The 17089-nt window shown below is 39.8% G+C and overlaps 1 protein-coding gene across 2 annotated transcripts in view; it reads left to right on the top strand.

Moving 5' to 3' along the window:
* The window catches only part of cdhr2 (cadherin related family member 2), a 44083-nt gene that overhangs the window by 13859 nt on the left and 13135 nt on the right, over nucleotides 1-17089 (top strand). For both annotated transcript variants that reach the window (XM_061927911.2, XM_061927910.2), the window contains exons 9-20: nucleotides 1987-2133; nucleotides 2236-2311; nucleotides 2396-2505; nucleotides 4220-4441; nucleotides 4521-4670; nucleotides 9036-9200; nucleotides 9276-9337; nucleotides 9424-9667; nucleotides 13097-13336; nucleotides 13431-13500; nucleotides 13574-14152; nucleotides 14242-14313. In XM_061927911.2, coding sequence (XP_061783895.2) covers nucleotides 1987-2133; nucleotides 2236-2311; nucleotides 2396-2505; nucleotides 4220-4441; nucleotides 4521-4670; nucleotides 9036-9200; nucleotides 9276-9337; nucleotides 9424-9667; nucleotides 13097-13336; nucleotides 13431-13500; nucleotides 13574-14152; nucleotides 14242-14313 — 2137 coding nt within the window. The remainder of the gene's footprint in view (nucleotides 1-1986; nucleotides 2134-2235; nucleotides 2312-2395; nucleotides 2506-4219; nucleotides 4442-4520; nucleotides 4671-9035; nucleotides 9201-9275; nucleotides 9338-9423; nucleotides 9668-13096; nucleotides 13337-13430; nucleotides 13501-13573; nucleotides 14153-14241; nucleotides 14314-17089) is intronic.

Genomic DNA, 17089 nt, shown 5'->3' with positions numbered 1-17089 from the left:
AGCCACGTTGATGTAACACGTGGCTTGGCATTGTCTTGCTGAAATAAGCAGGGGCGTCCATGGTAACGTTGCTTGGATGGCAACATATGTTGCTCCGAAAGCTGTATGTACCTTTCAGCATTAATGGCGCCTTTACAGATGTGTAAGTTACCCATGTCATGGGCGCTAATACACCCCCATACCATCACAGATGCTGGCTTTTACACTTGGCGCCTATAACAATCCGGATGGTTCTTTTCCTCTTTGGTCCGGAGGACACGACGTCCACAGTTTCCAAAAACAATTTGAAATGTGAACTTGTCAGACCACAGAACACTTTTCCACTTTGTATCAGTCCATCTTACAGATGTAGCGACCAACTGTAGTTACTGACAGTGGGTTTCTAAAGTGTTCTTGAGCATCCAAAAAGGTAAATGTGCTTGTTTTTATAACTGATGGTTTGTAATTAGATTGAAGGCCAGCAGCAAAGACAGTAACAAGGGAATGGAGAAGCACGTTCTTTGTTGACAAGCGTCACGTCTCTCAACACACCGGCGTCTCTCGTCAACGCACCTTCTCACACACACGCATTTCCGGCTTCAAAGTGCTAAAAGCAGACATGCTTCAATGTAGTCTAGAGCAGGGGTGTCAAACTCATTTTAGATCGGGGGCCACATGGAGAAAAATCTACTCTCAAGTGGGCCGGACTGGTAAAATCATGACACGATAACTTAAAAATAAAGACAACTTCAGATTGTTTTCTTTTGTTTAAAAATAGAACAAGCACATTCTGAAAATGTACAAATTATAATGTTGTTGTTTTTTTTTTTACACTTACATGTTGCGGTTAATAGTATTCTATCTTTATTTGTTATTTTTTTTATGTCAACTCATTGGTGTTAATTTTCAATATATCAAGATAAAAAAATAATATCAAAATCAAATTACAGGATGTTATTTATGTAGTTTGCTCTATTTTTCTCGACCGGTGCACTAACATTATGTGGTTTATTTTATTTTTTTTTACATATGTTGCATCATCTACAAATAATTGCTATTGCGACATCTAGTGGACACATTTAGAACCGCAGTTTCTTTCATTCAAAAATTTCGGTTAATTTTTATACTTAGCAAACTCATCCCGAGGGCCGGATAAAACCTGTTCACGGGCCTGATCCGGCCCGCGGGCCGTATGTTTGACACCCCTGGTCTAGAGAAAGTGGTACATATAAACCAGTGATCCCCAACCTTTTTGTAGCTGCGGACCGGTCAACGCTTGAAAATTTGTCCCACGGACCGGGGGGGGGGGGACTGTATCCCTGCAGACTGTATTGATCTATATTGATATATAATGTATATATTGTGTTTTTTATGTTGATTTAATAAATAAATATATATATATATGTATATATATATATATATATATATATATATTTTTTTTTTTTTAATTTAATAAAAATTAATTAAAAAAATAAATAAAAATATATATATATATATATATTTTTTTAAACATTTTTATTTCTTGTGCGGCCCGGTACCAATCGGTCCACGGACCGGTACCGGGCCGCAGCCCGTTGGTTGGGTACCAATGATGTAAACAATACAGCAAAACGCCACAGGTTGGACCAAACTGTGCCATAAATGTGCAGGGAAATGAGTGTCTCCAAGGTGACGGCCAGTATCTACGCAAAAACTTCATTTAAATAGAGCGGTCTGCACCACCTTTGCACTTGTTATAAATTGTACGTACAGTCTTTGTTAATCACCCGCAATATTCCCACAAATAATACACACAATATTATAGTTTCCACACGTTATTTAGAACGTGTTGTTGATATCTTAGTAGATCAGGCCCTAGGTGTTCATTTCTCAATATACAATTTACGGGGTGTGTCGTAGGAGGAAAAAAGTTTGTAGAATTAGATAGGGGCTAATGTGATTTTTTTCCGCGGACCCCAAAACTTAACCAGCAAACTACTTTTGTAAATTGTAATTTCAACATTGCAGGATGGAGGAGGCAAATGTGCGAAAGATGAGGTTGAATATTTGTCAAACATTGCCTTTTACTCGGTCAACGTTGTGGATGTGCCCGATCTCAACCCCACATTTTTGAACCTTCCCTACATCACAGACGTGGACGAGAATTCTCCGGTGGTGAGTTCCTTGTCATCAGCATGTGCACCGGAGTAAACGAGACCCGTTTTTGCCGACGTCATATTGCATTTTATGGTTCAACAACTGCGTTTTCTTTGATAGGACACAGCTGTGTTCAGGGTGACAGCCATAGACCCAGACACAGCCATCAATGACACCATCACCTACAGCATTGAAGGTGACGGAAACACACATTTTGCTTTCAGTGTCAGCGAGTAAGTGTTTTACTTTTATATTGTTTGTTCCTCCAAATATTTGACAGAATCCTCTGCAGATGGTCTCTTTAAAATCTCCAGCACTAGCGGCATTATTTCTGTATTGTCGAATATCGACAGAGAAGATATCGGTGATGTCGTTACCATGATGGTCAAGGTATACATATTTTTATTTTTTAAAGTGATTATAAAAAGGCGTTTGCTCCTCAACTTCAATTCCTCTATTTTGGAGTGTAATTGCAAAATACTGGATGTCAAAAGACTGAGCAAGCTCTCCAGTCCTATTAAAATTGCTGATCCATTCAACAAACCTCGTTTCCATATGAGTTGGGAAATTGTGTTAGATGTAAATATAAATGGAATACAATGATTTGCAAATCATTTTCAACCCATATTCAATCGAATGCACTACAAAGACAACATATTTGATGTTCAAATTCATAAACTTTATTTTTATTTTTTGAAAATAATAATTAACTTAGAATTTCATGGCTGCAACACGTGCCAAAGTAGTTGGGAAAGGGCATGTTCACCACTGTGTTACATGGCCTTTCCTTTTAACAACACTCAGTAAACGTTTGGGAACTGAGGAGACACATTTTTTAAGCTTCTCAGGTGGAATTATTTCCCATTCTTGCTTGATGTACAGCTTAAGTTGTTCAACAGTCCGGGGGTCTCCGTTGTGGTATTTTAGGCTTCATAATGGGAGACAGGTCTGGACAACAGGCAGGCCAGTCTAGTACCCGCACTCTTTTACTATAAAGCCATGTTGATGTAACACGTGGCTTGGCATTGTCTTGCTGAAATAAGCAGGGGCGTCCATGGTAACGTTGCTTGGATGGCAACATATGTTGCTCCAAAACCTGTATGTACCTTTCAGCATTAATGGCGCCTTCACAGATGTGTAAGTTACCCATGTCTTGGGCACTAATACACCCCCATACCATCACAGATGCTGGCTTTTCAACTTTGCGCCTATAACAACCCGGATGGTTCTTTTCCTCTTTGGTCCGGAGGACACGAAATGTGGACTCGTCAGACCACAGAATACGTTTCCACTTTGTATCAGTCCATCTTAGATGAGCTCAGGCCCAGCAAAGCCGACGGCATTTCTGGGTGTTGTTGATAAACGGTTTTCCTCTAGCATAGGAGAGTTTTAACTTGCACTGACAGATGTAGCGACCAACTGTAGTTACTGACAGTGGTTTTCTGAAGTGTTCCTGAGCCCATGTGGTGATATCCTTTACACACTGATGTCGCTTGTGGATGCAGTACAGCCTGAGGGATCGAAGGTCACAGGCTTAGCTGCTTACGTGCAGTGATTTCTTCAGATTCTCTGAACACTACGATGATATTACGGACCGTAGATGGTGAAATCCCTACATTCTTTGCAATAGCTGGTTGAGAAAGGTTTTTCTTAAACTATTCAACAATTTGCTCACGCATTTGTTGACAAAGTGGTGACCCTCGCCCCATCCTTGTTTGTGAATGACTGAGCATTTCATGGAATCTACTTTTATACCCAATCATGGCACCCACCTGTTCCCAATTTGCCTGTTCACCTGTGGGATGTTCCAAATAAGTGTTTGATGAGCATTCCTCAACTTTATCAGTATTTATTGCCACCTTTCCCAACTTCTTTGTCACGTGTTGCTGGCATCAAATTCTAAAGTTAATGATTATTTGCAAAAAAAAAAAAAGTTTATCAGTTTGAACATCAAATATGTTGTCTTTGTAGAATATTCAACTGAATATGGGTTGAAAATGATTTGCAAATCATTGTATTCCATTTATATTTACATCTAACACAATTTCCCAACTCATATGGAAACAGGGTTTGTATTATGTGTCTCCTTGCTTTGTGACTTTAGGCCACTGAGTCACAGCCAAACATTCTTGGGGAATTCGCCAGCACCACAGCGAAAGTACATATCAACATCAACGACGTCAACGATAACAAGCCGGAGTTTTACAAATGCGACGGCCCAGGCGAAGCAGAAAACTGCAGTAAAGCAAATCACTTCACAGGGGACATAGCGGAGCACTTACTGGGAAGTGTGCCTATTAACATGATGGTCAAAGACCTGGATAAGGTAAACAATCTACAGAATCTGTCACTCAGAATTGTGTGAATGGTCCAATGAGAATGAGTTGTGGCCTGTGTTGCTGTAGACTAAAAGCATCAAACTAACCCTGGAGGGAGAAGACAAGGAAGTGTTTTCGGTACAGCCCCAGTTTACAATGGCGGATAGCGTTGTTCAACTCGTGGTCAAACAACCACAAAAACTGGATTATGAAGATAAACAGCAAATGGTTGTGCAGGTAAGAAATGTGGAAAAACTATACAATATTTTGTGGCTTACAGTGAACAATGCACTTTTCCTAAAATGATCATTGTCAACTTGTTTAATGTATTGTGCTGAGCAGATGAATGTGTGCCACTCGTGTTGAACTCTTCAATAATTTGCATTTACAGATGTGATCATATTTTTCCATTTGTATCCTCCTGTGTTTACCATGAATTGATTAACGTGGGCCCCGACTTAAACAAGTTATTTAGTGGTCAATTGTACGGAAATGTACTGTACTGTGCAATCTACTAATACAAGTTTCAATCAATCAATCAATCAATTGGTATGATGAGAAAACAACCAACAACAAAAATATATTAAATATATAAAAATATATAAACAATATTACAATCATTAAAAGGGACCTATGATGATTTTAAATTACATTTTAAAACATTTCCTCAGATATGTTTTGGTGCGTAGATTATGCTCCAGAGTCACATTTACAACAATCTTTCTGCGCATGCCTGCAAGATGTTTGTTTGTGAGGCGTTCCCAGATTGCAAACGAAACCACGCCCCACCATCTCTAAAAGTATCTGAATTTATCATTTGAAAATGTGCACTGTTAAAGTTTTTTTTTTTTTTTTAGACACTGTCGAAAATAAACATTGTATAGACTTCTTGGGTACTGATTAATGCGAAGGGCTACCAGTTTGATACACACTTAAATAAATTGCCAGAAATAGCCAATTTGCTCAATTTACCTTTAACTCTATGTTATTATTAATAATTAAGGATATTTATCTTTGTGGAAACACTGATCATCTTAATGATTTCTCACAATAAATATATATAGAAACAGATACATATCAATATGCAACACTTTATTTTTATATTTTCTCTAAGTGCACATTTTTCAAATTGAACATTTTCAAATGATCACTTCTAAGACAGTCTTGTGAAATCACAATATCCCATTTTAACTAGCTAGCCACTAACATTTTTTAACAAATCATGAATTACTTTGCATCATGTTTGTACAAATAATAACTCATCCATCCATCCATTTGCTACCGCTTATTACATACAAAAGTCAACTCTCAAATTTTTAAATAAATCATGTCACACGTTGAACTGGACACCAAATCTGTTATCTGTTTCTTTGTCAGTTAGTGAAGACCAAGTCTTTAAAATATTTTCTTGGATTTTCAAATTCTATTTGAGTTTTGTCTCTCTTAGAATTAAAAGTGTCGAGCAAAGCGAGACCAGCTTGCTAGTAAATAAATAAAATTTAAAAAATAGAGGCAGCTCACTGGTAAGTGCTGCTATTTGAGTTAGTTTTAGAACAGGCCAGCGGGCTACTCATCTGGTCCTTACGGGCTACCTGGTGCCCGCGGGCACCGCGTTGGTGACCCCTGGTATAGAGTCACCCAGTCACATCATTAGGTATACTTACCCACTCTCCGATACAGACTCCAGAGCTGCATAAAAAAATCTGCTTTTAGCAGCATTTATGTTACTGCATGTCGCACGTCAGTGTTATCAATAAAATAAAATAATACTTTATCCTACCTTCTCTTGTGTCTCCTCAAACTAAGTCGTAACGCCACCGTGCTTTCACATCAGAGTTTAGAATCAGAATCAGAATCAGAATTTGTTCAATTTTTTTATTGCCATTGTAATTTTGTATTGGTCCATCTTGACAAAACAGTCCCGATTAACATGTTATAAAGACAGATAAACAAGCAAGTATGTATTCAACTGTAGATTTATTAAGTATTTATTAAAAATACAGAGCAGGGGGGAGGGCGTTAGACTGATTGATTGAGACTTTTATTAGTAGGTTGCACAGTGAAGTACATATTCCGTACAATTGACCACTAAATGGTAACACCCGAATAAGATTTTCAACTTGTTTAAAGGGGAACATTATCACAATTTCAGAATTGTTAAAACCATTAAAAATCAGTTCTCAGTGGCTTATTATATTTTTCAAAGTTTTTTTCAAAATTTTACCCATCACGCAATATCCCTAAAAAAAAAGCTTCAAAGTGCCTGATTTTAACCACCCGTCCATTTTCCTGTGACGTCACATAGTGAAGCCAACACAAACAAACATGGCGTAAAGAACAGCAAGCTATAGCGACATTAGCTCGGATTCAGACTCGGATTTCAGCGAATGTATTGAAACGGATGGTTGTAGTGTGGAGGCAGGTAGCGAAAACGAAATTGAAGAAGAAACTGAAGCTATTGAGCCATATCGGTTTGAACCGTATGCAAGCGAAACCGACGAAAACGACACGACAGCCAGCGACACGGGAGAAAGCGAGGACGAATTCGGCGATCGCCTTCTAACCAACAAATGGTATGTGTTTGTTTGGCATTAAAGGAAACTAACAACTATGAACTAGGTTTGGTTGTTATCATCAGTCATCAACAATTGAGAACAGAGAAATGAATATTGAAACAGTGTAGGTCTGACTTGGTAGGATATGGACAGCAAGTAGTGGACATAGAGAGAGAGAGAGAGATATCAGAAGGCATAAGAAAAAAAATCTGCATTTGATTGTTTACATTTGATTATTAACAACAATCCGGGGAGGGTGTTAGTTTAGGGTTGAAGTTGCCTGGAGGTTTACTTTTATTGCGGTTTTGAAGGAGGATAGAGATGCCCTTTCTTTTATACCTGTTGGGAGTGCATTCCACATTGATGTGGCATAGAAAGAGAATGAGTTAAGACCTTTGTTAGATCGGAATCTGGGTTTAACGTGGTTAGTGGAGCTCCCCCTGGTGTTGTGGTTATGGCGGTCATTTACGTTAAGGAAGTAGTTTCACATGTACTTCGGTATCAGGGAGGTGTAGCGGATTTTATAGACTAGGCTCAGTGCAAGTTGTTTTACTCTGTCCTCCACCCTGAGCCAGCCCACTTTGGAAAAGTGGGTAGGAGTGAGGTGGGATCTGGGGTGGAGGTCTAGAAGTAATCTGACTAGCTTGTTCTGGGATGTTTGAGGGTTTTGGAGGTGCTAGGGTACCAGGAGGTGCATGCGTAATCGAAAAAGGGTTGAACGAGAGTTCCCGCCAGAATCTTCATGGTGCTTTTGTTGACCAGAGAGGAGATTCTATAGAGAAATCTCGTTGGTTGGTTGAGAGCCACAAGTTTTAAACGTTGTCTTGCTGTCTACCGCAGCAAAGGTGAAGTGTATCCATATGTCTTCTCTTCTCTTTCTTCCAGGTGTAGAATACTTATTGAAATGAGATGTGCAACAATACAGTCTTGTTTTCCCACAGTGAAAAATCTAATCACCTTGCCTAGACATAAGTTCTAATTGGATCCCCTCTGTGATTTACCCCCTAACCCCTATGCCACATGCAACTGTGATTGGATTGACTCCTAACTTGTCCCACCCTCTTAAAGACGAAATTAAATATGATTAGATTTCGTCTCTGTCAACATTTTTGTCTAATTTTTACTTATTTAAATTTTTTTAATGAAATTGTCAATTAATTTTGTCATTGTTTTAGTCAATGCGTGCGTTTGTTTTGATTTGTTATCGTCTTATTTTAGTCACGGGAAAATAGTTTGTTGACGAGAATTAAGGCAAACATATTTAGTCAACAAAATTAACGCAGGTGTGAACCATCAATCCTTCATCGAAGACAGCGCTACAACCTGGGCTGTCTTTCCCTTTACGTAGATCAATCCACGTGGATTTAATTTTGTGTGAAAAAGTGCATGTAGAATGTCCATTAATTATTTATTCTTAGTCACTGTTTAGTATATAGTAGCAAATTGCTCCTAACATTGTCACTGTCTCTGTGGCCCGCAGCGTTATTGCACTGGTCTTGCAAGATTGCCGTACTTATTTCGATCCCATTTGGGAGTTGAGGTAGAATGTTTAACCAATTTATGTTTTAACTGTTGTTTTGCTTTCAAAATAACTGTTAAATAACTGTTGCTTCTGTTGAAGGCTTCTTCCTACGCCTTTTTTGAACATGTTGAAAAGAAAAACTGGAGATTGTGATGTATCATGTTGTAATTGTTTGCATGTTCGAAATAAACTCAAACTCAACTCAACTCAACTGTTACAACAACTGTTCTAAAACATGCATCTAATTAACATTTGAATTAAATAGTATGAAAATCCTTTTGTACAAATAAAGTATGAACATCAAAAATCTGCCATTGGGGGAGGGGTTCAAAACATTTCTGCTTAGGGCCCCAATTAGTCAGGGGCAGCTTGCAGATTAATATCATTAGGACCTATTAAAAGTACTTTACAGTGATACATTCAACAATGTAGTACGTAATACATCTGGACTAAATTAATGTATCATTATTTGGTTATTGTGTTTGATAAGAAGCACTATGTGATGTTTACTTTGTCGGGACACAGGTGGTTGCCAGCGATCCAGAAGAAAACAGCTTTGTGTCCACTGCCACAGTTACTATCATGATTGAAGACATCAATGACAACAGCCCCAGGTTCCCAAAGGATACGTATTTAAATTTGAAGGTGCCTGAGCATTCGCCCTTTGGGACTGTTGTGGAAACAATCACTGTAAGTCATTTGAGCAACTGAACTGAAACCGATCAGTAAGATAGCAATGTACTAAAAGAGCACACTTGCTTCCAGGCAGATGACCCTGATACAATGGACCAAGGCAACATCACCTACACGCTCCTCCCAGAAAGCATGTAAGTCTCTATATCACCGACAAGTAAAGGACATTATCTGATTTATTTTTGGGCTCTGACCAGACTTTATCTTTGTGCGGTTTCAGACTGACATATTTCGATGTCAAGCCACGTACGGGTGAAATCTATGTGAAAAACCAAACGCTGTTGGATCGTGAAGTCAGATCCTTGTACTCGGCCACTTTGCAGGCCAAAGACTCAGATGACAAGCCCGGGACTGCGCTGCTGGAGTTTATTTTGACGGACATCAATGACCAGCCTCCAGTCATCAACAGGGAGTATTATCAGGAGTTTGTAGAGGAAGGCGCACAGCTTACACTTCAAGTAGAGGTAAGCCCTATCAATATTTCTTGCTCATATTTAAACAAAATGTGTTACTTTTTCTTACACAGTTTAGATTCTTTTTTGTCCATAAATCTATTTTTCTTCACTTATCTGTGTCTGGGGGCAATAGTCCAAGCACACCAAGGTACTCTTAGACCAGTTGCCGTACGTAGATAGTCTTTTCAGGATATTCTTGGTGGTAGATCTCGAACACTGTTCTCCTGGGTATCCTACCAGTTAGACATTTCTAAAAACATGATTGGCAACACTAAATTGGCCCTAGTGTGTGGATGTGAGTGTGAATGTTGTCTGTCTATCTGTGTTGGCCCTGCGATGAGGTGGCGACTTGTCCAGGGTGTACCCCGCCTTCCGCCCGATTGTAGCTGAGATAGGCTCCAGCGCCCCCCGCGACCCCAAAGGGAATAAGCGGTAGAAAATGGATGGATGGATGGATGTCACCTCCATGTAGGGCTGCAATGATTAATCAATTAAATAGATCAAATTGATTAGAACGAAGCTTTGATTTGTATAGTTTTTTTTCAAAACAATATTTATTTATTCATTTAATAAGGAAATCATAATACAGGTAATGAGAAATCATAGTCCCAATAAGGACAACCATTACATCTAATAGAGAATGTCTCATTTGCACCCCTGGTGGTGAAATCCATCAAAATTAGGGTGGTCACAAAAAAGAGGGATTTTTCAAATTGACTGTGTGTCGGTTTTAAAAGTGCTCCCCTTCTGGTCAACTTATGAAATAACAGCCGGACATTCCCAAAATATTTTTTTATATCTTTAAGATGGAAACTGTAGCTGCCATTATGATGTGCAGTGATGTTTTTAAATTACCATAAGTCTTGAACTATACAAAGTATTTTAATTGTTGGAATCTGCGCTTTTGAATTATATACTAGTTACTATGGTAATCTAATTAGTTACTATGGTAATCTAAGTCACAGCAGCTCAGACGAGGTACCAAGCAGTGTGGGCGGGGAGCGTTTCCAGAGCGGCCAGCCTGAAATGCGGGTGTCAGGGACAGACACGGAAGGAGATTTTTACAACAAAGTTCTAAAGCTTAGTGATATATCAGATTGTAGGTGGGTTTTTTTTTTACCCGTCGCGTTTATATTTTGCTGTTTTTGTTGCATTTTTGTTGCGTTTCGCTTAATTGTAAAATATGTCAATCGAGAGGGTGTGTGACGATCATATGTTGTCAATATTCAGAGTTTTATCGTTCATAGTTAATATTGTAAATCCCACATTCTTTACTTTCATGTACATTCTGGGTGTCTCATTCAGTAAAAACATTTTTAAATTATATTCAGTTTTTTAAAGTGGTCTGTCATAACGTTTTCAATCAGACATTATTGTGAGGTTTTGTATTAGTGTTCCTAAAAATATATATACCGGCCCCCAGACACATTTTTTTCTCAAAATGTGGCCCCCCGAGTCAAAATAATTGCCCAGTCTGCATTTTAATACCAACGAGTTGTTTGATTTATAAGATTTAAAAAAACTAAATCTTACATTCATTAGAAAAATATTTGTTCATTTCAACTATTTTCCCTAAAACACAGAAAATGTGTTTTATTTGTTTACTCGATTAATTGAACAATTTATTGGAAAGATCACTCAATGATTAACATAATCAATAGCTGCAGCCCTAACTCCGTTGCTCTTCTTGATCCAGAGGAGTAATGATTTTACTTGAAGTCCCTCACAGATGAACAACCTCTTCACCTTATCTTTTTGAAAGATAACTTTGTTGGGGAACAAAATGGTCAGTTGTGACTTTAGGTCAGGGGTCGGCAACCTTTACCACTCAAAGAGCCATTTTGACCAGTTTCACAAATGAAAGAAAACAATGGGAGCCACAAAAATCTTTTGAAATTTAAAATTAAATAACACTGCATACAAAGTTTTTTTTTTTTGCTTTGTGCTATGTATAAACCAAGGGTCTCAGACACACGGCCCACACCTTAATATGAAAATTGAATGTTAGTGCGGCACGCGAGTTTTATATGAATAGCGCTTGACAGCGTCAAACTTGTCAACCCTCCCGATTTTTCCGGCAGACTACAAAATTCAGGGCAAATGTTGAAATTCAAGGCAAATATTCTCTCGAACGTGCCGTGATGGTACAGCGTTTATCGCCCACTACAACCGGCGTGCCGGCCCAGCCACACATTGTATAGGACTTCTGCCTGCTCACGTACATGACAGCAAGGCATACTTAGTCAACAACCACACAGGTTTCACTGACGGTGGCGGTATAAAAAACTTTAACACTCTTACTAATAATGAGCCACACTGTGAACCCACACCAAACAAGAATGACAAACACATTTCGGGAGAACATCTGCACCGTAACACAACATAAACACAACAGAACAAATACCCAGAATCCCATGCAGCCCTAACTCTTCCGGGCTACATTATACACCCCCGCTACCAAACCCCGCCCACCTCAACCGACGCACGGAGGGGGGGTTTGATGTGTGGGGGAGCAGGGTTGGGGTGGGGGCGGGGTTTGGTGGTAGCAGGGGTGTATAATGTAGCCCGGAAGAGTCAGGGCTGCATGGGATTCTGGGTATTTGTTCTGTTGTGTTTATGTTGTGTTAAGGTGCAGATGTTCTCCCGAAATGTGTTTGTCATTTTTGTTTGGTTTTGGTTCAAAGTGTGGCGCATTATTAGTAAGAGTGTTAAAGTTGTTTTATATGGCCACCGTCAGTGCAACCTGTGTGGCTGTTGACCAAGTATGCATTGCTGTCATTTACGTGTGCAAGCAGAAGATGCATACAACAAAAGGCTGGGCTGGCACGATGATTATACAGATTGTAAAAGGTGTTAAATGCTGTACCATCATGGCACGCCCTTATTATTATTGTTTAGGGTGAAAATTGGAGAGTATTAATCCCGGTAGTATTCTGCGAGAGGCATTGAAATCCGGAAGTCTCCCGGTAAAATCGGGAGGGTCGGCAAGTATGCAGCTGAGCCGCATCAGAGTGATCAAAGAGCCGCACGCGGCTCCGGAGCCGCGGGTTGCCGACCCCTGCTTTAGGTGAAAAGGCGGAACAGAGCTCAAGAGCTAAATTAAAAGATTTGCTTTTAGGGTCAACTCCCTTTCTCACAATGCTCTGATTGTGCACCAACCTCTCTCTATCCATCCTTCCAAGGCCCCTAGAGATACTTAAACTTGTCCACCAAAGACAGCCTTAACGGAGACCAACGTATTTATTCAGACTTATTCCACCAATGCAAACAAAGCTTTTTCTCTGATTTGTACTGAGAGCATATGTCCCATAGAAGCAGGCCATCCTGTAGTCCTGGATTACGCCGCAAAAAATGAACACTTCTGATTGCCTTTTCCAATTTTAGGAAACCGCAAAAAAGAACATCTAGTATATTCATGTTTTGCTCCACTTTGTACAGGCAACTGATGCAGATGAGCGAGGCACAGTAAACAGTGAAATCACTTATGCAATATTGCCAAGCAAATACAGTGAATACTTTATCATGGATCCTGACACTGGTGAGTTAAGAAATCGGGTTGAATTGGACCGTGAGGCTTTGGACGCTGAGTTAAATGGGAAGATCGAGCTCAATGTTACTGCCACCGACAAGGGTAGGCCACCCCTGTCCACCATGGTCAGCGTGATCATCAATGTGGAGGTATGTCTGCACCAAAATATATTTGGTTGTGAAAGCTGTGTTGAAGTTAATGCTGTAAGAACAATATATATATATATTTGTTTATGAATTCTAGGATGTCAATGACAATGCGCCAGAATTTCAAAACACCTCATACAAGTTCAGTGTCAAAGAAAGTGGAAAAGGTAAGCGTGGGGTTTTTAGTTTCAACGACTCGTAACTGCAAGTTATAGATTGACTGCAATTTCTCGCAACTAGGAGAATTTGTGGGGTTGGTCCTGGCTGAAGATTTGGACCAAACGACAGACTACAATCGCATATCCTACCGACTCATTAGTGGGAGTTCCGGCAAGTTTATAATTCGCACCTCCTCGGAAGACCAACGTTACACGGGAAACATCACCGTGGACCCGGACATTGAGCTGGACTATGAAAGTCTGCAGCACTACACGCTGCAGGTAGAAGCCGTGGATCTGGGGCAGAAAAAGGCAGTGGTGACGGTGGAGGTGTACGTGCTGGATGTGAACGACGAAAGGCCGGAGTTTGAGCAATCTATGACTTTTTCAGTCAAAGAAAACGTCACACTCACCGAGCCTGTTGGGAGACTAATAGCGAAGGACAGAGATGGAAACCACTCTCTGATCTACAAGTTGGATTCCCTCAAATGCAGATGTAACGGCTCACTGTCACCTTGTGACTGGTTTTTGCTGGAGGAGGAGACAGGGGAAGTAATGGTCAACCCAGAACACACGCTGGATTATGAGCTCTGTGACCTGGCGCGGATGGAGGCTCGTGTGATAGACGAGTACACGGAGAAAGGGGAGAACAGCACCACAGGTTTGCTGACAAACATTAAGAGCACATATGCCAGCAAGTCTCAGTTCAATTAATTCACCTTTCTTGTGACTTTATTTTAAACATTACAGGAGAAATAGTGATCTACATTGAAGACATCAATGATAATGCACCACAATTCATCTTCTCAGATTCCATCTTTGGTAAGATATTACTTTTAATGGAGAAACCCTAGTAGCATTATGTTTAATAGAGCCCTAGAATGTTTTTCAAGTCCAAGCAAGTAGATTTTTCAAAAATATTATTTTAAAATACATCTTTTTAAAAATAGATACAGACAAGCACATGCACAAAACATATGTTACTGTTGGCTAAAATCAAATAAAATGTCCAAATTAAACACAATTTAACATTTTACTTATAACACGGTTACCATATTGACCCAAAAAGGTAATAGATAATGCTGACAATAAAGGAGAGTCATCCAACAACGGTTAAGCATATGAGCTAAGAATATGATATCCTTTTGTATTGCAATCTACCAGCTTTTGTTTTTCCGGGACTGATACTGGCAAAACATTTTAAATAAATATACCGTATTTTTGGGAGTATAAGTCGCACCGAAGTATAAGTCGCACCTGCCGAAAATGCATAATAAAGAAGGAAAACAACATATATAAGTCGCACTGGAGCCCGGCCAAACTATGAAAAAAACTGCAACTTATAGTCCGAAAAATACGGTACTCACAAAGACATCCAAACCCACATCACCCCATCATGAATGTGCTTGTTACTACATACTTGCTGCATGTATATAAAACATTGTTGGAGTTTTTTTTTTTTTTTTAGAGGTCTTTAAGGGCAAATACATTGTGTTCGAATTACCTAATTATTTAGTTAGTCGTCAGTTATCAGTTTTTCACTATCTGAAACGCACATATGGACATATAATGGGCACAATTTCCAAAATGTGCAGTTTTTCTGCATGTGAAACTTAAAATAGGATAGAAAATAAGATCAAAATTGTATTACATTTTTTTATTCATTAAAACAAATGAAAATATAACAATACAGTATTCATACCGTTTTAGTCTTTTGTATAGTTTACAATGAGGGGTTGTTTTATAATATATTCAGGAACAGGAATTACTAATATATATATATATATATATATATATATATATATATATATATATATTAGGGCTGCAACAACTAATCGATTAAATCGATTAAAATCGATTATAAAAATAGTTGGCGATTAATTTAGTCATGGATTCATTGGATCTACGCTATGCGCATGCGCAGAGGCAATTTTTATTTATTTATTTATTTTAATAAACCTTTATTTATAAACTGCAACATGTACAAACAGCTGAGAAACACTAATCAAAATAAGTATGGTGCCAATATGCTGTTTTTTTTCAATAAAATATTGGAAAGGATAGAAATGTAGTTTGTCTCTTATCCGATTATTAATCGATTAATCAAAGTAATAATCGACAGATTAATCGATTATCAAATTAATCGTTAATTGCATCCCTAATATATATATTAGGGCTGTCAACGTTAACGCAATAATAACGCGTTAACTGTAACTATAACTATAAGTTCGAATAACGTTTCGAACCCTCGGTCTGTTGCGTGGTTTGGGAATTGATTGATTGATTGATTGAGACTTTTATTAGTCGATTGCACAGTGAAGTACATATTCCGTACAATTGACCACGAAATGGTAACACCCGAATACGTTTTTCAACTTGTTTAAGTCGGGGTCCACTTAAATTGATTCATGATACAGATATATACTATCATATATACTATCATCATAATACAGTCATCACACAAGATAATCATCAGGGTGTATACATTGGTGGTGGTTCCTCTCTTTAAGAAGGGGAACCGGAGGGTGTGTTCTAACTATCGTGGGATCACACTCCTCAGCCTTCCCGGTAAGGTCAATTCAGGTGTACTGGAGAGGAGGCTACGCCGGATAGTCGAACCTCGGATTCAGGAGGAACAGTGTGGTTTTCGTCCTGGTCGTGGAACTGTGGACCAGCTCTATACTCTCGGCAGGGTCCTTGAGGGTGCATGGGAGTTTGCCCAACCAGTCTACATGTGTTTTGTGGACTTGGAGAAGGCATTCGAACGTGTCCCTCGGGAAGTCCTGTGGGGAGTGCTCAGAGAGTAAGGGGTATCGGACTGTCTGATTTTGGCGGTCCGCTCCCTGTATGATCAGTGTCAGAGCTTGGTCCGCATTGCCAGCAGTAAGTCGGACACGTTTCCAGTGAGGGTTTGGACTCCGCCAAGGCTGCCCTTTGTCACCGATTCTGTTCATAACTTTTATGGACAGAATTTCTAGGCGCAGTCAAGGCGTTGAGGGGATCTGGTTTGGTGGCTGCAGGATTAGGTCTCTGCTTTTTGCAGAAGATGTGGTCCTGATGGCTTCATCTGGCCAGGATCTTCAGCTCTCGCTGGATCGGTTCGCAGCCGAGTGTGAAGCGACTGGGATGAGAATCAGCACCTCCAAGTCCGAGTCCATGGTTCTCGCCCAGAAAAGGGTGGAATGCCATCTTCGGGTTGGGGAGGAGACCCTGCCCCAAGTGGAGGAGTTCAAGTACCTCGGAGTCTTGTTCACGAGTGAGGGAAGAGTGGATCGTGAGATCGACAGGCGGATCGGTGCGGCATCTTCAGTAATGCGGACGCTGTATCGATCCGTTGTGGTGAAGAAGGAGCTGAGCCGGAAGGCAAAGCTCTCAATTTACCGGTCGATCTACGTTCCCATCCTCACCTATGGTCATGAGCTTTGGGTTATGACCGAAAGGACAAGATCACGGGTACAAGCGGCCGAAATGAGTTTCCTCCGCCGGGTGGCAGGGCTCTCCCTTAGAGATAGGGTGAGAAGCTCTGTCATCCGGGGGGAGCTCAAAGTAAAGCCGCTGCTCCTCCACATCGAGAGGAGCCAGATGAGGTGGTTCGGGC

The sequence above is a fragment of the Nerophis lumbriciformis genome, linkage group LG35, assembly GCF_033978685.3.
Source record: "Nerophis lumbriciformis linkage group LG35, RoL_Nlum_v2.1, whole genome shotgun sequence".
NCBI classification, from domain to species: Eukaryota; Metazoa; Chordata; class Actinopteri; order Syngnathiformes; family Syngnathidae; genus Nerophis; species Nerophis lumbriciformis.
This window is presented reverse-complemented; position numbering and strand designations above follow the sequence as displayed.